The sequence below is a fragment of the Lathamus discolor genome, chromosome 5, assembly GCF_037157495.1.
Source record: "Lathamus discolor isolate bLatDis1 chromosome 5, bLatDis1.hap1, whole genome shotgun sequence".
NCBI lineage: Eukaryota > Metazoa > Chordata > Aves > Psittaciformes > Psittacidae > Lathamus > Lathamus discolor.
Genome location: NC_088888.1, coordinates 80,517,671 through 80,535,547, shown reverse-complemented (window position 1 = coordinate 80,535,547; position 17,877 = coordinate 80,517,671). Strand labels below are relative to the sequence as shown.

Here is a 17,877-nt window from a genome sequence, read left to right as displayed (position 1 = left end):
TGTATCTATTTGTTTTCCCAAAGCAATTATTTTTAGCTTAATATGTGACATTCATTATGTCATGGCAAGTTCCTATGCATGTTTCTTGCACCAGTGTAAGATGCAAGTAAGGGTTTGTCAACATTTCTGGCCTACCAATGAATAATAGTAACTCCCTGTTTTTGAACACTCTTGAAATACTTTATGCACTTTTTATTCCAAGAAAATAATATATATTGATTTTTATCAGAGTTTTAAAATTGCAGATCCTAATTTGTAACTGCTCACATTAATATGGATAGTAAAGACAATTTTGGAAATCACAAGATTTGCAGAGCTTTTTATACTGTATTTATAGTCCTCGGTCATAATGGTCAAATATGCTTTATCTTTGTTCTTACATTTATTGAATCATATTATTGCTCATTGTTCTTATTTACTATCAATGTAAATGCTTACATTTTCATGACTAATTAGTGCCTCACTATCCAAATGTCAAATTAATTCTATAAAAGATACATGTAGGAAAAGAATGATGGAACAAAATAAACTTCTAACTTACACTGACTAGAATAAACAGTTTGTTTAAAGTGTTTCTAAAAGAACTCTAACAAGTTTTAATACAATGAGATTTTTGGAAAGCTGGGTTTTTATTAAACAGTGATGTCATTATTTAAATCTGATATGATGCAGTATTTGTTTTGGTTTTGAAACTGAGATTTAAAAGCAATTTTTAAATTTTATGTTTGAATAGTATTTTCTGGTCTGTCCTTCAACATTTTTTTTTTCTGCTGTCTACTCTGCATTCGTTTTTCATGCTGTTAAGAGATGACTAAAAGGCCTATGAGGGGATGTTGTTTCTAATCAAATACAGACTGGGAAGTGGCAACTAACTGCAGGTTCAGCCAGGATTAATGTTATCTCCCCTGTTTTGTTACTTCATAACTTTCACACTATTAGCCTCAGTCAAACCTAATCAGTTCAATGTTTCTTAAGCCTCCACTTCAACAGCTTGTTCATGACAATAGTTGTCATTTTTTCATCTGTCGACCATTTCTGTTATTAACTTTAATAATGCATTAATGAATAATCTTCATATTTCTGTATTCTTTTTCTTCTTTGTTTATTTCTTTTTTGACATGTCATTTCACAGGCAGTCCAGAAAAGTGGAAAGATATAGCAGCCAAAAACAAGCTAGGAAAGGCTCCGCAACTGAAACAGAAAGGTAGGATGCTGATCGATGAGTAAACATCTCTTATAATCAATCTGTTCTCAGTTTTTGGAGTATGCCTCCAATATGACTTTTAAAGTAGAATGTCTGTTGCAAAAGCTACATTGTTGTAATTTACAGTATTACTTTGCATCTGTATTATTATTACTGCTTGCTGTGTTGCATACATACAGATTTTTTTCTGGCTTTCTCCGTCATTACAGATGAACTCAGTGTTAAAAAATAGCAATTAATCTGTTTTATGAGCCAAAATCTGGGACCCATTGCCACTACCTTGATCTCTGTAAGATGAAATCTAGAAATTTGCAGTGTATTTTGTTAGTATGGGACTAAACATTTTCTGTTCTTTACCTCTGAGCTTTATTCAAATAAGTCTTACCTATTTTACAACAACTTTGAGTGTAAATAAAAATATGTTAACAGATTACAATTCAAGATGTCTCTGATCAAATTAATTTCACTTCATAATACAAAATTTTAAGTTACACATTTAAATATTTATACAGTTAATATAAACACTGGGACTTTAACCTTTGTATTCATCGAATTTTCCTGTATTTGTATTATCATTATAGCTTTTAGCTTTGATGCTACAGTAGTACAAGGTTATGTATTCAAAGTCCTAAGAAAAAGAGAAAAAAAATACATATATATATATACTAAATCCTAAGTACATCTGGTTAAGTTTTTAAGGTTGAAATAAAAGCAGTGAGGAGGGGTGAGATGCTGCCTTTGTCAGAAACAGATTTCTGCTACCTTGTCTAGCAGAAGAGGAACGTACATCACTTTATGTTGTGAGGGTTGAAAAACTTCCATAAACAGCACAGACACATTTTCATGTTCAATAAGAATGATCATTATGTGGCAAAACATCAGAGCTTTTATTTTATTTTACTGTGTTTTTAATCCAAAAGCAATGGTTGCAATTTCTTGGTTTTGATGATACTGTCATCACAATAGCCCAGCTGCTTTTTCAGTTTACACCAGAGAAATTACCTAAATGATGGCTGAAATCCTTGCTGTGTTTAAACCAGGGAGAGTTTCACCATTGAGATCCCTAAAACCATTTTTTCTCTGTTTTTTTGTTCATTTTTTTGTTGGTTTTTTTTTTCTAACTTCTGAAGAGTAAGGGGAGACCCTGCGTCTGTGGTCCAAGGGGCTCACAGTTTTTGATAACCGTTCAGCAGCGAACCCAGAGCAACAAGACCATAGGGGAAACCTGAGTTGTGCCTTTTGGTTTTACATCTCCATGGCACACAGTGTAGGTTTCTGTTTCCATAAATGTTTTACTGCTATTAGATGTGAGGCACATGTCTAAGTAAGTCTGAGTGCTGTAGTTTAGTATTTCAGCATAGATGCAGTGCTGTACTAGTGCCAGAAAGTTTTGGTAATAGGACAGGCAGTTAATTTTCCTGTCAAATGGCAAATTAACTCCAGACTATTTCTTCATCAAATACCCATTTCTGTCTTAGATTTGGTCTTTATTTTGTTACATGGTATGATACATAGAGTCTTTAACTTTACTTACTTCATTTTACATAGGAGCCTGTGAGAGGGTTGTGCTGGATTGGCAATGCTCTTTTAGTTTTTCTTCATAGTTCCATAAGTGACAGCATGTTTTATTTAGGACGTGCCACTCAGGCATCAGTGTGAAGAGAAAGAATTTGAGTTTTCTATGTGCAGGCAGAGCTGGAGCCTCCAGAATTACCCTGTACACTCTTGCCAATTGAATTAATCGGTTTGCTGCTTGCAGTGTTACCTTCCTCTGTAAGGAGCCAGGAGATGAGATACACATGTATATGTTCATTGCAGTCTCATTGCTGACCAGGTATCATTTCTCTCCCAAATTCCTCTTATCTCCATACTTCTTATCTCACTTAAGTCTTGTTTCCTCGGTTGTACACTAGCTTTTGTCTCACATACTTGTTCCTTTTTGTCTCATCCTCCTGATCAGCCATTTGCAGACTTCTTCCTTTCAACAACTAATCTTTCTTCTAGGCCAGCAAGTCCTTAATTCCATTGTAGTTTTTTTCCAGTTCCCTCTTAGTTCTGTTTTCATTTGCACTCCAAGTAGCATATTTCTCTCAGTGTAATCCAGCTAATGTACATCTTAAGCCTGGTTTGCCGTCCATTTAGTTAAGCAGATCCTCTATCATTCTCTCATGGAGAGGGACAGGTCTGTGAAAAGGGTATTATTAAAAGAGCAAGAGGTTTCTGAGTCTCAGAAAAAATGTCCATTTTGTAATGGCAGGAAAAGCTCTCCTAGTGCTCTCAGATAAATTCTAGGATATTTAGCCTCTTAAATGAGAAAAATCAGAGCTGAGAACATGACACTGTTAGATTGGAGCTTTCATTCATAGCAAAAGCAAGCAAGCACTTTATGGCATATAGCTGCATCCGTATTTACCTTATGGATGTTACAATGTTTAAACATCTGATAAAACGCATACTTAAAAGCTGGTTGTATGCAATAGTTGGCATGGATTACTTTTCCAGTCAGCATGGAGAAAGGAATTTCAGAGTAGGGGAATTTCCGAAGCAGGGGAATCAGTTTCTCCGAGAACGTTAGTTATCACCAAGGCAAGCCGGGAGTTAAGCTAGGTAAGTGTTAAGGTTTAAGAGAAAGAACATGGCAAGGGCAGCAGCACCTTGGTTTTGTTGCATTGTGACTGCACTTTCGCATAAACTGTTACTGATGAAATGGCTTTGAAACTGAACCTGTTTATTGTCCTAGGTATGCGCATATTCCCTCTTACATACTTTTTTTTTAGGGTGACTTTTCAGTGTATGATAGTCATATCATCTAGACAGTCCCTTGATTACTTTGACCGTATCTCGTGGGAAAGCAGTGCTGGGTGTGTGAAGAGACTCCATAAGTCTGCAGAAATTAAAACAAGCAAGCAAAACCACAGTGAAATATCATGTGAAATCGAAATTTCTGAAGTAACAGGAGTAGTAGTAGTAGCATTTACAAAACGCTGCACTGTTAGAATACTTTGTCACTCTTCAAACTTGAAATGTTTCAGGTTATCATATACTTGCAGTGTATACAATTATTAAACTACTAATAATTATGATTAATTATACTAACACAATCGTTTTACTGCATATTTTAATTACATTTTCATTAGAATTAGAACTGTGTGTAAGTTTTAGGACTTACAGCAGAAAGATACATAAATATATCCCTTATTTCAGACTCAAGGAATTACATATGTGCTTGCATATTGTCCTTTTGTTGGACAGCTAATTGAAATCCAGTTAATATTTTTCACAAAGATAAAAGGTACATTTCAGATACAGAAATGTTGTGTGGTAAATATTCATAGCCCACTCTGTGTTAGTGCTTATGTCATATGTGTTGTTAGCATGTGTTTGTTGTGTTTAAGATGCAGCTAGAGTTTTTGGCCAGCTCTCCACTATATGCAATGCAGTTCAACAGTTCCATGATTAGGGTCGTGTATCTGCAGTGGTGAATGTTCTGCAGTTCATAATTTTGAAAATGGATTTGCATTCAGAAATAAAAAGTTTGATCTGAAGTGTCAACCCTGGTCCTGCAGCCAGGGTTTGCAATGTTCTTGGATGGAGGGGGGCATGGGAAGGTGTGCCTGGAGCTAACAACTGAACAGTTTCTTTTTGGCCCTAATGTTTTAGGGGTCTGCTACCATGTGTTTCTAGAAGGGGACTTCCAACCCCACGAACAACTGAACATCCAGTCATTAGGGGAAAACATCCCACTCGCTCAAGGTCGAGTGAGCACTCTAGTATCAGACCCTTATGCTCTGTACATCACCTAGCGCCCGGAGGGTCGGCGCCACCTTCTCCACTTCTGACAAGGTTGCTATTACATGTACAGCATAGCTTTCGTGTTCTGCCTCCCAGGTGTCAGTGTGGTGTTGTACTTTCCTCAGCATACATGGTGCATTCATTCATTCTGACACTGTAGATAATCTGCTCTTCATGGTATTTACACTTCTCCCATATCCTATATGCCACCTATCTTCACCATCCAGATGGTACTTCTTGCTGTTGAACTTAAATAGTTATGCAATGTAACAGTAAAAAATTGGCTGTGTTTCGTCCTTCCATTGTTGTGTTTTGTTCTGTATCCATACAAAATATATCAAAGTATTTTTCTTAAACAGAGTGCAGGAAATGACATGCTGTTCACACAAGCTCTGATCTTACAGGCTAAGAGAAACTCTGTTCATCACCATAGTGTGAAAGCCAACAGTATTTTGCACTTGCACAAACGTGTTACTTAAAATTTCAAATTACCTACTTGCAGCCTTAGTGTAGTATATGAACAGTGCTTACCCACTATAGTGAGTGTGATATTACTATGACTGGCAAGGACATCTAGTAGTAAGCTCTCTCTCTCAGCGGTCTGCTTCTTCTCATCTTGGCTTTATTCTCTTAAACTTTTCCCCTAGTTGTTAGAGGTGGCCCTACTTATTTTAAATGCAAACTTACCAGTGTTACAAAAGCGTTTGATGTGTTACACTGAGATGCTGTATCTATGTATAGGAAATCAAGTAGCTGAGGTGTTCTGCAATACTGCTAACTAGAATTCAGCCAAAGGGCTTTAGGATATTTACTTAGGTATGAAGGTTAAAAATCTTGTACACTCTTCGCGCACATACACGCGTGCATCCTCACCCCCAATGCCAAGGTCTTTTTCCTCCCTTTGAGTTCAGATTAAAACAACAGGCTGTCCCATGGGAATAGGTACTTGTTGTCCAGATCTTTGTGGCCTTGGGCAATTACTGCATCAGCACAAAAGGAATACAGAAGTTAATTAAAAATGGAGGTGGTAATTTGTATTGCCCTGTTCCAGTGCAGGAGAACATACATAAAGTGTGAGTCATAAATGTTTTTTAGAAAACTGCTTTTTCTTCAGTGGATTTTTACCAGTACTTTATTAAAAAACAAAAACAAAAGCCAAAAAAAAACCAACAAACACATCAAAAGGAAGGAAAATATTTCTCCTTATTTGAAGGTAATTAGAGAAATAAAATGTGAGGCCTTATAAGTTAACTAGGTATCTAGAGCTGAGTATGTATATAATGGGATACACCAAATGTAGACTTACTCAAACCCATCTTCAATATATGCAACTTAATGTTTGAAATTCCAAATATAAACATTGTCTTAATTTAGGTTATTTTACTTTTATCTTAATTTCATTTGCAGAATACATCAACAAGGAAGTCCCACACAGTCTCCTCCTGCAGACACATCCTTCAGCAGTCGCAGGGGAAGACAGCTACCACAAGTTCCAGTAAGAAGTGGCAGTATAGAGCAAGGTATCAAATAATGAGCTTATAATAACTCAAACTCTTTGCTTTCTTACCTTTCTTTACTTAAAGTCTACTTTCATAACTATGCGTTCAATGCTATAATCCTAACAATAAAGCAATAGCAGAAAATGGAAACAACTCTGTAGTCTGGGAAATCCAGTCGATCTTGACCAGTGAATTATTACACATGGTTTGATTGCCTTAATTTTCTAGTACCCTTTTTGTTTGTCTGCTTTAAAATTTCTGTTAGAATTGTGGTATTTTCCAACACATACCTAGTTTGTATTCAGATAAATCAGGCAAAAATTTTGACATTTTGTCAGTTTTGCTCATTTTGTGGTTTATATTCATTGTTGTGCATAACTAACATAGATTAATATCATGAATCTGGTTTTCTTCTGGAGTTTGTAGTTCAGTGAGTAATGAATGAAAATATTCACCATAGGAAGTGTGAAAACACAAGTCATCAGCTCTTTCTTAAGAACAAACTGATCTGGCGAAGAGTGCTGCTCTTTCTTGAAAAAGATAATCTACACATAATGGTTGTGGAAGATTTATTATATACTGATATCAAATAAGTATGAATACTGAGGCTTCCTTTTCTAGCAGCACACTGCTAGAGCATGGTAAAATGAAATGGCACAATGGATAAATATTTACATGTTCAGGTTTACTTCTGTGTTTTAAAAGCCTGTTTTATCATTGACTATAAGCAAAAACTGAGACTGCCATGTACTGCAAGAATTTCCTCTATTTTGAAATTAAAGGAATGTGTCTAATGATGAAATACCATAGTGCTTTTAGAACTGTTGTCAGACCATTTTCTTCAGCAGATGATGTTGCTGAACATGACCTTTTTATCATGATATAACCCTTATTCATAAGGGGGTTTTGTATGATGGTTTACATTAACATGCAATCAGCTTACATTACTTTTATGGCTTTGAGCTGCGATGGCATACTAACCCTTCAACTAACACACATAAAAATGTATTCTTGTCTTATACATGTGTTTATTCTGAATGATTAATGTATCTAAATGATTAACATACTAATTCAAGTGGGTTGTATTAATTTTAAACTTTACATTCAGGTCCTCTCATTTTTTAGTGAATTTAGGATGGTCTGGATTATAAAAAAATTATGAACTGCATTTACAGGTTCTACTTCTGCATAATAGTAAGTTGGGAGCTCTATAGGGAAATATAATAAGTAATAAATTTCAAATTTCGTTCATGTTTCTTCTGCAATTTCAGAACTTGGTAGAATATAATGATGAATCAGCTTTTAACTCAAGTTGGCTTTCATTTGAATATTTATCTGTTATCTTTCTGCTGTTCATGATAACTGTTGTGTTAAGAATAAAACACTGGTTTATCTTTAGTTAAAGATATTGGAAAAAGTGGGAGGAAATTAAAAAATGAAAATTAAGCAGAAGGCTAAAGCTTCTCAAGGTTTAGAAAGTTGTTGGTATCGTGAAAACCTGTATAGTAATGCTGTTTCACTGAACTCCTCTTTACAGTTAGTGGTTGATATGTTTGCGTCTTACATATAAAACGTGCAAATGGGATGCGACGTCTCATTTACTTTGTTGTTACATATCATACTGCCTGTGTCAATATAGCTGCATTATGGCACATGGAATCAAAGGCTAAAGAGATTCCTTCTCAGTGTAGTACTTTGGTGCTGTCAAAGTGACTGGCTTGTCATTTTGAAGGGGAAGTTTTCTGATCTTGCCTATGTTTAATACTTTGTTCAAGCTGAGAATATATTTGCAGAGAAATACATAATTAAATAGATTTTTATAAAATATTTTTAGATGGTTTTGGCAATATATTCAGAAATAAGTGACAGTATGTATAACCTTTATACTACTGTAAGAAACTAAATCCTGTCATGACCACAGTATTTGCTCTGATTTACAGTTTCAAATTTTAGTATGAGTTTCACCTCTTTAATCCCTATCAAGTGAGTATCAGGATCAAATGGAGTGGCTAAAAACGATCTGACCCTAATGTGGGATTGAATCCAAAGCATATTGAGGTCTGTAAAAAATTTCCATTAACTGTACGTGGAACTGAATTGTGTTCTTAGTGATTTAAGTTCACAATCACTGTGGATGTAGATGATGTCAAAATCTATTGCAGTATAAAAATGTTATAGGGAGCAACTCAAAATGCGTTTTCTTCATTTATAAGCAAAGCTACATTTTGGTGGTCAGAAGTGACATCCTGTGTTTCAAGGAAATTTTGTATGATATCATTTTGTAAGGTATCATTTTTTAATAGTAAAGTACTACTTTTTCTCTATACAACTTCTGTTGCGTCAGGAGGGTTGAATACACATCCAAATACATACATCCATGAATCTGTGTCTGGTTTAGAATTAACAGTGATTGCTGTAAAAAGATTGAGTGTCTGTATGTCAAGACCGGGGGGGGGGGGGGGGTATTTACTCTTTGTATATTCAGGAGGCACAGAAGAATCCATTGAAGTAATTTTATTACTCTTCAAAGCTCACATTATGGAACAAATGAGAGTTAATGAAGGAGCAAGAGACTGGTAGTTGTTTTCATCTTGAGAAGCAGAGTGATATTTAACTTCTAATCTTTCATCTTTCGCTCTCACTTGTAAATTACAATATCCACACTAATAAGGCTTTTTATAGGACTGACATTGCATCTCAGACATTCCATTTTCTCGTTGTCAAGTTTAGAACTGAAAAAATGGTTGTGTCTACCAGATGATGTCTTAGATACTGCTCTGGTTGGCAGTTTGAGGATCATAACAAGTCAATTTGTGAGGAAAATAAGGTAGTTTTAAAGGGTGCATATCAGTACACACACTTTATTAAATAAAACAAAACAAAACCCCAAACCAGCTCATAGAAGGAACTCATACAGAGAAGACCAAAGCAGTGATCCCTATTCCATTACAGAATTTGATTTAGTACCCTGTGAATATGTTCTAAAGAGAATAGCAGCTTTATCTAGCTTTGGAGTGGGGAAGGGAGGTTTTCATGTGGGACATTTGTAACTAAATAATATTTTTAGCAACACCAGTACATGCAAGCTTTTTAAAGTGCTTACAGTTAAGATTGTAGGCTGCTGTAATCTTTAGTCAGTGTGATTTTATGTTTATTCCAGTGATATTCAGAGAAGTCATGGCTGTATTTCTTTCCTTTGCAACCCTCTCACCAGTATTTCTGAGAGCGTGAGACATAGTGGGATGTTATTGTATCCAAAGGTCTTGAGATACTTGGGTATTGAAAGTTATTCTGGTAAACGTGTGTCTGTGTTTATTACCAAAAAGTCACGATTCAGTAGTCATTACCCTAATATACAGTACTTAAGAAGTGGTTTTGCTTTTTGTTTTTGTTTTGTTTTAATCAGTAGTTTTATAAAAGGATGTTTTGGCTTAGTGATTAAAGCAGTGGTAAGGACAATGGCCTGTTCTCAGTGTCATCCTGTGCCAAGTTGCAAGAGATTTGCATCAGTGGTTTTTTTTACTTGCATTGTGTTTGAGTGGAACTATGCAAATTATTCAGAGGGGTGGGGATTCTGCATTGATACTGTTTTTTCAGTTAACAACTTTGCTATGTTGTTGCATGTGTTTAAATGATACTTTTGTATAAAGCATATTTCTATGATCTTTGCTCAGTCTTTCCTTTTTCATTGAAACTATCAAACATCACAGAACTCAATAGGTTTTGAGAGTGGGTCTCTACAGTTTTGTATAATGGCTAATCAGTGTGTTGATTAAGAAAATTAATACAGCCTGAAGATCCACAGCATTTTTCTACACTCCTTTTTGGCCACGTTACATAATGCTAGGGATAATGTTAGGAAATCTAGCACGTAAACAATAAAAAAAAAAATATATTGTGTACTATTGAAATTTAGGGATCAGTGAGATAAATGTGCAATGATTGTAGTATAGAAATGATCTTTAAGAGCTAATTCATGCAAAACAGGTCTTTCTCCCTGCATCTGCTTCTGTTTGGCTCTTCACAGCATGATTTCTTTTTCATAACTTCGACAGTGTGGTTTCATGCTTCAAAACTCCTAAAATGAGGGTAAGGTTTGTAATAATCAGCGTCTATTTACCTATAAAGAGCATTTATAAACATTACGGAAGTAGTGTGGTTGTGTTTCCAGTGGCATCTGTTTACAACAATAGGCCTTAAGCAGTGACCTGTGGAAAAGCAAAAGTGTGACCAGAATTAAGTGTTGCTGTAAGCTCATGTTAGAAAAAGCTGCATAAGGTTTGTACAGAGCTTGTAGGCAGGATGAGGTGAATGTGTGCATGTGTGCTTCTGTTTTGTGAGGGAAAGCTACAAAGACTCCGCTGATACTGAATGGGGGTTACTTATATAAAGTTCATGTGTATAATATACATACAAGTCTTTAATGGTAGTCACATCCTACAAGAATGAAGTATTTTGATATTCAGTGTTTCATTTTAACAAATAATAATCAGAATTTTGTACAGAAAATCAGGATGTTGTCAAACAATACATTTGAGCTGCAAATACAGTTTTTTGTTTAACCAACTTAAGATCCTAAAAAAAATTAGTAGCTAGTCAAAATCGTTTTGTCTATATGTACTTGACCTTTGGAATGTCATTGCAGTGAGAGCGTTGCTTGAGTAGTGGTAAAAGATGAAACCCTTTCAGTTAAAACCTTTTTTCAGATCCATTGAGTATAAAACTTGACTGGCAGAAGAAAAAAAAATGAGTCATTTCAATTTTAGCTTTTAGACATTTAGCACTGTTTGTTTTGTCTTCATATTTCTGGTTTTAATTTGAAATTATTAGGTGGCACTACATATGCTGAGGCAGCTTGTGGAATCTTTACTCACGCTGGAGAGTATTTTTTCTCAGCATTGCTAACTGAGATGCATGTAAAGGAGTGCAAGCTTCATAATCTTTTGTGCTTTCCTTAAAGACTGATTTTCAATAGTCCGATGGTTATTGAGTATTATAGATTTTAGTCAATAGAAAATGAATTTATAACACTTATTATTGCAGAAAAGGCTTCAGAATCTAAAACAGGGCTATGTGTTTCAGGAGTGTGAGTGATACTTAAAGGAATTTTAAGGTTTTTATGTCATTCATAAATTTGAGTATGATAATACTGCTTGAGCAGAGCACTTAAAGAGTCCACAATCTGGTTCTCAGTAATTTCATTCTTCCTGTTAATTTTAAAGGAAAAGTCATAGGCTTTATTATTTGTCATGGTTTATCATTTTAATTTTCTACATTACTTTTACATATGCTGGAGTACTGCCTACTGTACATGCCATTGTCACTTGTAACACATTTCTTTATCTAACTTTAAATTTGCTGATTTCTTTTTCTGTTTCCATCATTCCGTGCATTTAATTCATTGAAGAGCAAGAGACTTTTAACTCATCCACAACAGGTAAATATTTATGTAATTTTTTACAAATGTTTGGCAACTGTTGATACTGGCTTTTCCCTCAGTATAGCCCGTGTCCCTGTAGAGTATTTAGTTAACAGTGTTTAACAGATGGAAAGGTTGTTTCTCAAGTATCTGTATGCTATCTCATGCCGCTCTTTAGAATCTAAAAATGTTTTCACTTGCGATTTCTAATTTTACTATTGTAATGCAATATACTGGATTTAACAGGAGTAGTCATGGTATTTTACATGGTTCAGAAGGTGCTCAATTGAGTCAAAGTTCACACAAAGATTAAAATTTTACCTAAACTCTTTTTGATCTCTGCACAACATCTGCTTCTAAGAGTGCAGCCATGGCTCTTGGCATCTCTGAAGGATGTTTCATAGGTCTGGGCTTAGAAATAGTTGAAGGTAATGATGGCCAGAAACTATCCTTCTTATGCAGAGAGATTCTGAAGAATGAGATGTGTTTTATTTGCATAAGCCCTTGACAGTCAGAAAATTCATGTTATAGGGCAGGTTTCTAGGGGCAGATATTCAGTGCTCACCTCCTAGGAATTCTGCGTGTCTGTACTGTTACCGCTGAATCAGTGAGTTCAAACAACAGGTATCGAAGGCTGTACCACAAAGTGAAAAGCATAGTCTGTCATGTCCCTATCAAGGCAACATTCCAGAGGAGCCCTATTTTTTTTTTTTTTTTTTGAAAGCTTGGATAGAAAACATGAAAAACAAAAACAAGAAAAGAGTTCTTTTAATCGTTTTAATGTTAACAACAAAATACAATGCTGCATAAACATTAATAGCACAGATTAACCTTCTCTGACCTTTAGTTCTGAAGCCAGCAGATCTTGGGAGATTCTGGTCTGAATACAGCTTTGGTGGCTCAAAGCCAAACTGTGAGTTGAACTTGAATCAGAATTATCTCTTACAACCTCTTTACTTTCCGAAAGGGTGAATCCCACTGACACATTAATACTCACTTAGGTAAAAATACAGCAGGTGTTCCAGTAGCTTTGAATTCCAGCAGTCATGGTAATACTCAGGAATATGATTTTAAAAAAAGATGAAAAAGAAATAATATTTAAATATTAGCAATTACAGGTTATTTTACAGTGTTGAGAATGTACTATGAAATATCTGAAGCAAGTGTTAAGAATGGTTGATTTTACAATTTTTTTCTGTCATTTTTTGCTTTCTTCAGTATGTATATTTCTCTGAAACAGAACAATACAAATCAATCATGTCAGTTTGTTGTTTATGTCTTTCTGAAGTTTACAAACCTTGCTCTGTGGATTGGACTGCTGTGGATGTTTCATTGTTTAGAACAGTTGACTTTACGCAGATAAATTAGACCATGCCAGTAAACAGGTTTGTAAAAGAGCTTGTTTCCATGAGATTTAGATGGATCTGGCCTAAGATTTGGGAGTGCATAAAACATAGCGGGATCTTTACACACATAGATTCCTCCACCTCAAGTAAGCCGAATGCAGATGCAGCCTGGAAGCAGGAAAGAGCTGGGTAAAAGAAGAGCAGGAAGGAGGAGAGTGCTGGCATCTCTAGGAGTCCATGAATAACTTAAGTTCAGCTGACTTACTTAGCAGTAGTAGCCCACTGTCACCTCACAAGAAGCACAGGCATGAAGGAAAGCATATGCTACAGATGTGAGCAACACTGGCCAGATAAATCAACAAAAAAACCCCAAGCATCTGTTCCACTTAATCAATGGGAAGAGTTGTGATAAAGTCTCCAGCAGATTATGAAAATGCTGACTTTCACTGCTGCCAAAAGAGTTTACTTTATTCAGATTTCAAGAAGTATATGTTTGTTTTCTTGTTGTTTTCTTCTAGATAGAAGCTTCTGCTTGGTTCATTCTTGAAACTTTTTGAGGAAGAACTGAGTGTTGCAGCAGCCAGAACAGATTTTTATATTGGCTTATCTTCCTTCTAGAGTGAGTTATAAGACTCAAGATGGCCACTGTGGCTCTGTGTGTACTGGGGGATCCAAGCTGGGAGAGCCGAGCTCATTTCGCAGTTTGGCAGTCATTTCTCAACTCTGATCTGTGAGGACGTTCAGAACAGTATCACATCCATGGAGAGTAAACCAATGCACACAAGCTGAAAGGAGCCAAAGCTCATTCTAGTTAGGTACAGCAACCAGGGCTGCAGAGCAGCCTTCAGAGCAGCTTCACAGCCCATCTCCCTCACTATCTGCATGTTGCCTATAGATACCTTTGAAAGTCATATATGCAAAGAACCAAGTTCTTTATCTTAGCAACATTTTGATTTTTCAGTCTTACTGAAAAAACATTAATCTGCTCATGATTTCAAAATTTTATGTGTTTTTACGTTTCACAGTAGAGTTTGCTGTGGATTTTTAGTCATGAAACCTACCACATGGATATTTTGTGTGTGCATATTGCAAAACTCATCCTGAAGGATGAAAAGAAATAACCTGGAGACTCTGTATTATTTCTGCAATGCTTCATCCTGGTCCAGCACAAGCGGGAGATCTTTCTGCTGTGCCACACAGCCAGCTCTCCAGTGAGTGTTCTCCTCCTTGCTCACTTCCCTTGTCCACTGCCCTAGGGGATTTTCTCATCCAAATCTCACCACTGCTGTATTTCCCTGCCTTTGTTCTGGATGCTGCTTCTGCCTAGTTTCTTCAGCATCTTCCACTTCTCACTTCCTCAGACGAGATATTTGTGCCATTCCCTGTTGCCCTGCCAGAAGCTGCTGTTTGTGTCCCAGAAACATTGTTATGATGTAATAGTTTTTATGAGACAAATTTTCATTTCAACTTACTTTTCAGTAGCTTCCTTGTATAAGCAAGTATTTTTGCCATTTTAGACTTCTAGACCCCTTCCCTTAAAGTCTGCAGCTTAAAGAATGTGTGATCTGCTGGTAGGTGTTACAGCTATCTGAAATCTTGATGCTAATTTCTTCTTGTTTTGTAGCTTACTCCAACTTTTAATAATGCAAGTAAGACTTTGAGGATTTCCACATTGTACTGTTTTCCTGCTCCTCCTTGTGTGTCTTGACCATCTTGAATGGAAACATGAAGTGCATCAAGAGCAAATTCTGTGTTAGCTGCAGACTTCACCATTACAGAAAATGGTACAGCCAGTGCTAAGACATCCATAGGTTTTCTGTAGTCTAGGAAAAACCAATATGGTTATAAGTTTTAACCACAGGTCAGGTAATGTCACTAGTCATTCTGGCATTAGCCCATACTTGGGTTTGAGCAAGAATGTTATTTTAGAAAGGTATTATCACTTAATGGCTGCAAGAAATGGAAAATTGTTCCTCTGCTTAACCACCTGACTTGTAAAACGCATGTCTTCTTACTTACCTGGATTTAATCTAAGTTCATAGCTACTGGGCATTATTGTACCTTTATCTGCTAAATTGAAGAGCCTTCTACTGTTAGAAATCATCCCATGTGTAAGTAATTATGAACCCAAATCAAGCCACATATCTCTTTTTAAGATTGCAAGACTGCATCCTGGATTTCATACAATTCTCATTATTTCTCTCTGAATCCTTTTCACCAACAGTATGCTTGGAATGATAATGTTCCTAAAATATCAGAATCCATTGACCCGAGCTAAATCGAGTATCTTCCAGTTTCCATGTTTATTTTTGATGTCCTAAAACTCCCTGTCTCTGTATGGCTCCTTATCCACCCTGAGGCAGAGCTCTGTGCACACCAGCTGGTCAGTGACATAGAGGGCAACACCCCCTCCTTGTCTCCTCTGCCTGTCCTTCCTAAAGAGCCTGCATCCTTCCATTCCAGCACTCCAGTTACAGAAGTCGTCCTGCTACATCTCTATGATGCCAGTGAGATTGTAGCCTTTCAGGTGCATGCACATCTCTTGTTTATTACCCATGCTACATGTGATTCATAGAGGCATATAACTTGGGCCCCTGATGAAGCAGAATAATAAACAAAGTAATAGCTAAGGGAATTTTGGTTTGTTGGATGGAAGACCATTCAGAACTACACTGGGCAGTTAATTCTTGGTAGCTTGGAGAGGTGGGTTAACCAAAGCCAGCACTAGCTGCTTGCGCACTCCAGCCTCTGTGCTGGGATGGAGCAGAGAACTGGAAGAGCAGTAATGAGTAAAATCCCATGAGCTAAGATAAAGACAGCTTGATAAGTAAAAGGAAAAAATGAAGGGGGGAAAAAGCAAAGAAAGAAAGAAATGCAAAAGTATTCCCTCACCACCTCCCATCAGCGCAGCCAGTCTCTGATCAATGGCTGCCTTGAAAGACTACCCCCAGCTGTATTGCTGAAGATGATGCTGTATGGTATGGAACGTCCCTTTGGTCAGTTGGAGCTCACTGTCCAGGCTTCCCCTTCTAATCTCCAGCCTACTTGCATGTCAGGGGGTGCGGAGAAAAGGGGGGGTCAGGGTAGTACAGCATGAGAAGCAGAGGTAGCCTTGATGCTGTGTAAACACTGCTCAGCAATCACTAAAACATCAGTGTGTTATCAGCACTGTTTTAGCCCAAAATCTGAAACTTGGCGCCGTACAGAGTGCTGTGAAGAAAACTGCCTCTGTCCCAGCCAGACCCAGTGCACCTGACAAGAGTCAGACCCATTTATAAACACACTAATAGAACTGAAAGATAACATTTTGATTCCATGCATATGTCTGTCTTTACTCTCCTGCATGGCTTGATTGTTGATGTAAATCATTGTTGTACAACCTTCATATTTTTTAGTAGTAGTAAAAGATTTAGCTCTAAACTTGCACCCCTTATCTAAGCAATCTGCTCAAAGAATTCTTTTTTCAATTACTACTTAATGCTGATTGACCTCACATCTGAATCAGCAGCTCTTGAAAAGATTAGAGCTCTTTAAAGTGCAGCTTCTGACACCAAAGGGAGTAACATATATGCAACTGCTACTGATGGTAGTTATAACATTAATTTGAGACACTTATGTTAAATCTCCATATTTTGAATTCTAGGGCCACTGTAGAGTTTAAAGGTCTTGGGGTTGCAGTGCTTTGATCTGTAAATTATTGTGTAGTCCTACCCCTCAAGCTCCAGGAAAAGTGCTCTGTAAATACTGATGTCCTCAAAGAAAGTAGATCCATATTTTTCTAAGAGGCAGGTTAAGTTTTTGAAGAACTGTTGATGTCAAATTTTCGTTACCTGTGGTAACTAGCTGTGTTCCAGGAAAGTAATGTGATTGTATGGTGGTGTTACCTATGGTTGTTACAGCTTCTGCTAATGTGCTCCTGTGTTAGATTTTTTTTTCTGCTTCTTGTGATTAACATGTAAAGACTAAGCTAAGATTTTCCTTCAGATAAAAGTGATCAGACAGATGAAATTTTCTGTCAAAGAATTGAGCTAGATACATTTCTCAGATGTGTATGATGAAGATGGAAAGAACAGTTGTATTTTCTAGAGCAGACTTACGTTTCACGCAGTTGCTTGCTTAGAAATGCATTGACAGGTAATGGGTGCTATATTACACTTGACGCCACGAACAGAGCCAATTTTGCCCATTACAGAATTTAGATTAACTTCACAGTCCTCATTAATCGTTCCCATTTTATTTTATATAATGGTATCTAATAATGAAAACCAGAACACGAGTGAGTTGTTAAGGTTAAGGATTTAAACATAACAAAATCAAGAATTACAGAGTTAAGGCTGAATATTTGCCCAACCTGGACTGTGGTAATTTTCACCTATAGTCTCCGAAATAGCATCTCATTTTATGGTAGAATATTCTTTCTCAGATGTTGTAAATAATGCAGAGTAAAATTATAGCATATCAGTGTAAATGTGCAGTTGGCAGGGTGAAGCACCTGAAAGTCACACAATGAAATGGTTATTTTTTAGAGTAACTGTAATCTGTGTACCGTAGACACACAGGGCTAAATTTTTAAAGGGGTCTCAGTTTTCCCTCTGATTTTATATCCTCAGTCTGTTT

The 17,877-nt window shown here is 36.5% G+C and overlaps 2 protein-coding genes across 3 annotated transcripts in view; both read left to right on the top strand.

Annotated features, from left to right (window-relative positions):
- Window positions 1-13,807, top strand: part of LOC136015959 (regulating synaptic membrane exocytosis protein 1-like) — a 231,854-nt gene extending 218,047 nt beyond the window's left edge. Inside the window, exons 19-21 of the mRNA XM_065682610.1 lie at window positions 6,404-6,516; window positions 11,903-11,932; window positions 13,779-13,807. Coding sequence (XP_065538682.1) covers window positions 6,404-6,516; window positions 11,903-11,932; window positions 13,779-13,807 — 172 coding nt within the window. The remainder of the gene's footprint in view (window positions 1-6,403; window positions 6,517-11,902; window positions 11,933-13,778) is intronic.
- LOC136015457 (regulating synaptic membrane exocytosis protein 1-like) overlaps window positions 6,440-17,877 on the top strand; it is a 79,718-nt gene continuing 68,280 nt past the window's right edge. Inside the window, exon 1 of one of the 2 annotated variants that reach the window (XM_065681428.1) lies at window positions 6,440-6,516. The gene's annotated coding sequence lies outside the window, so the exon portion shown is untranslated. The remainder of the gene's footprint in view (window positions 6,517-17,877) is intronic. The other variant, XM_065681429.1, reaches the window with a different exon arrangement.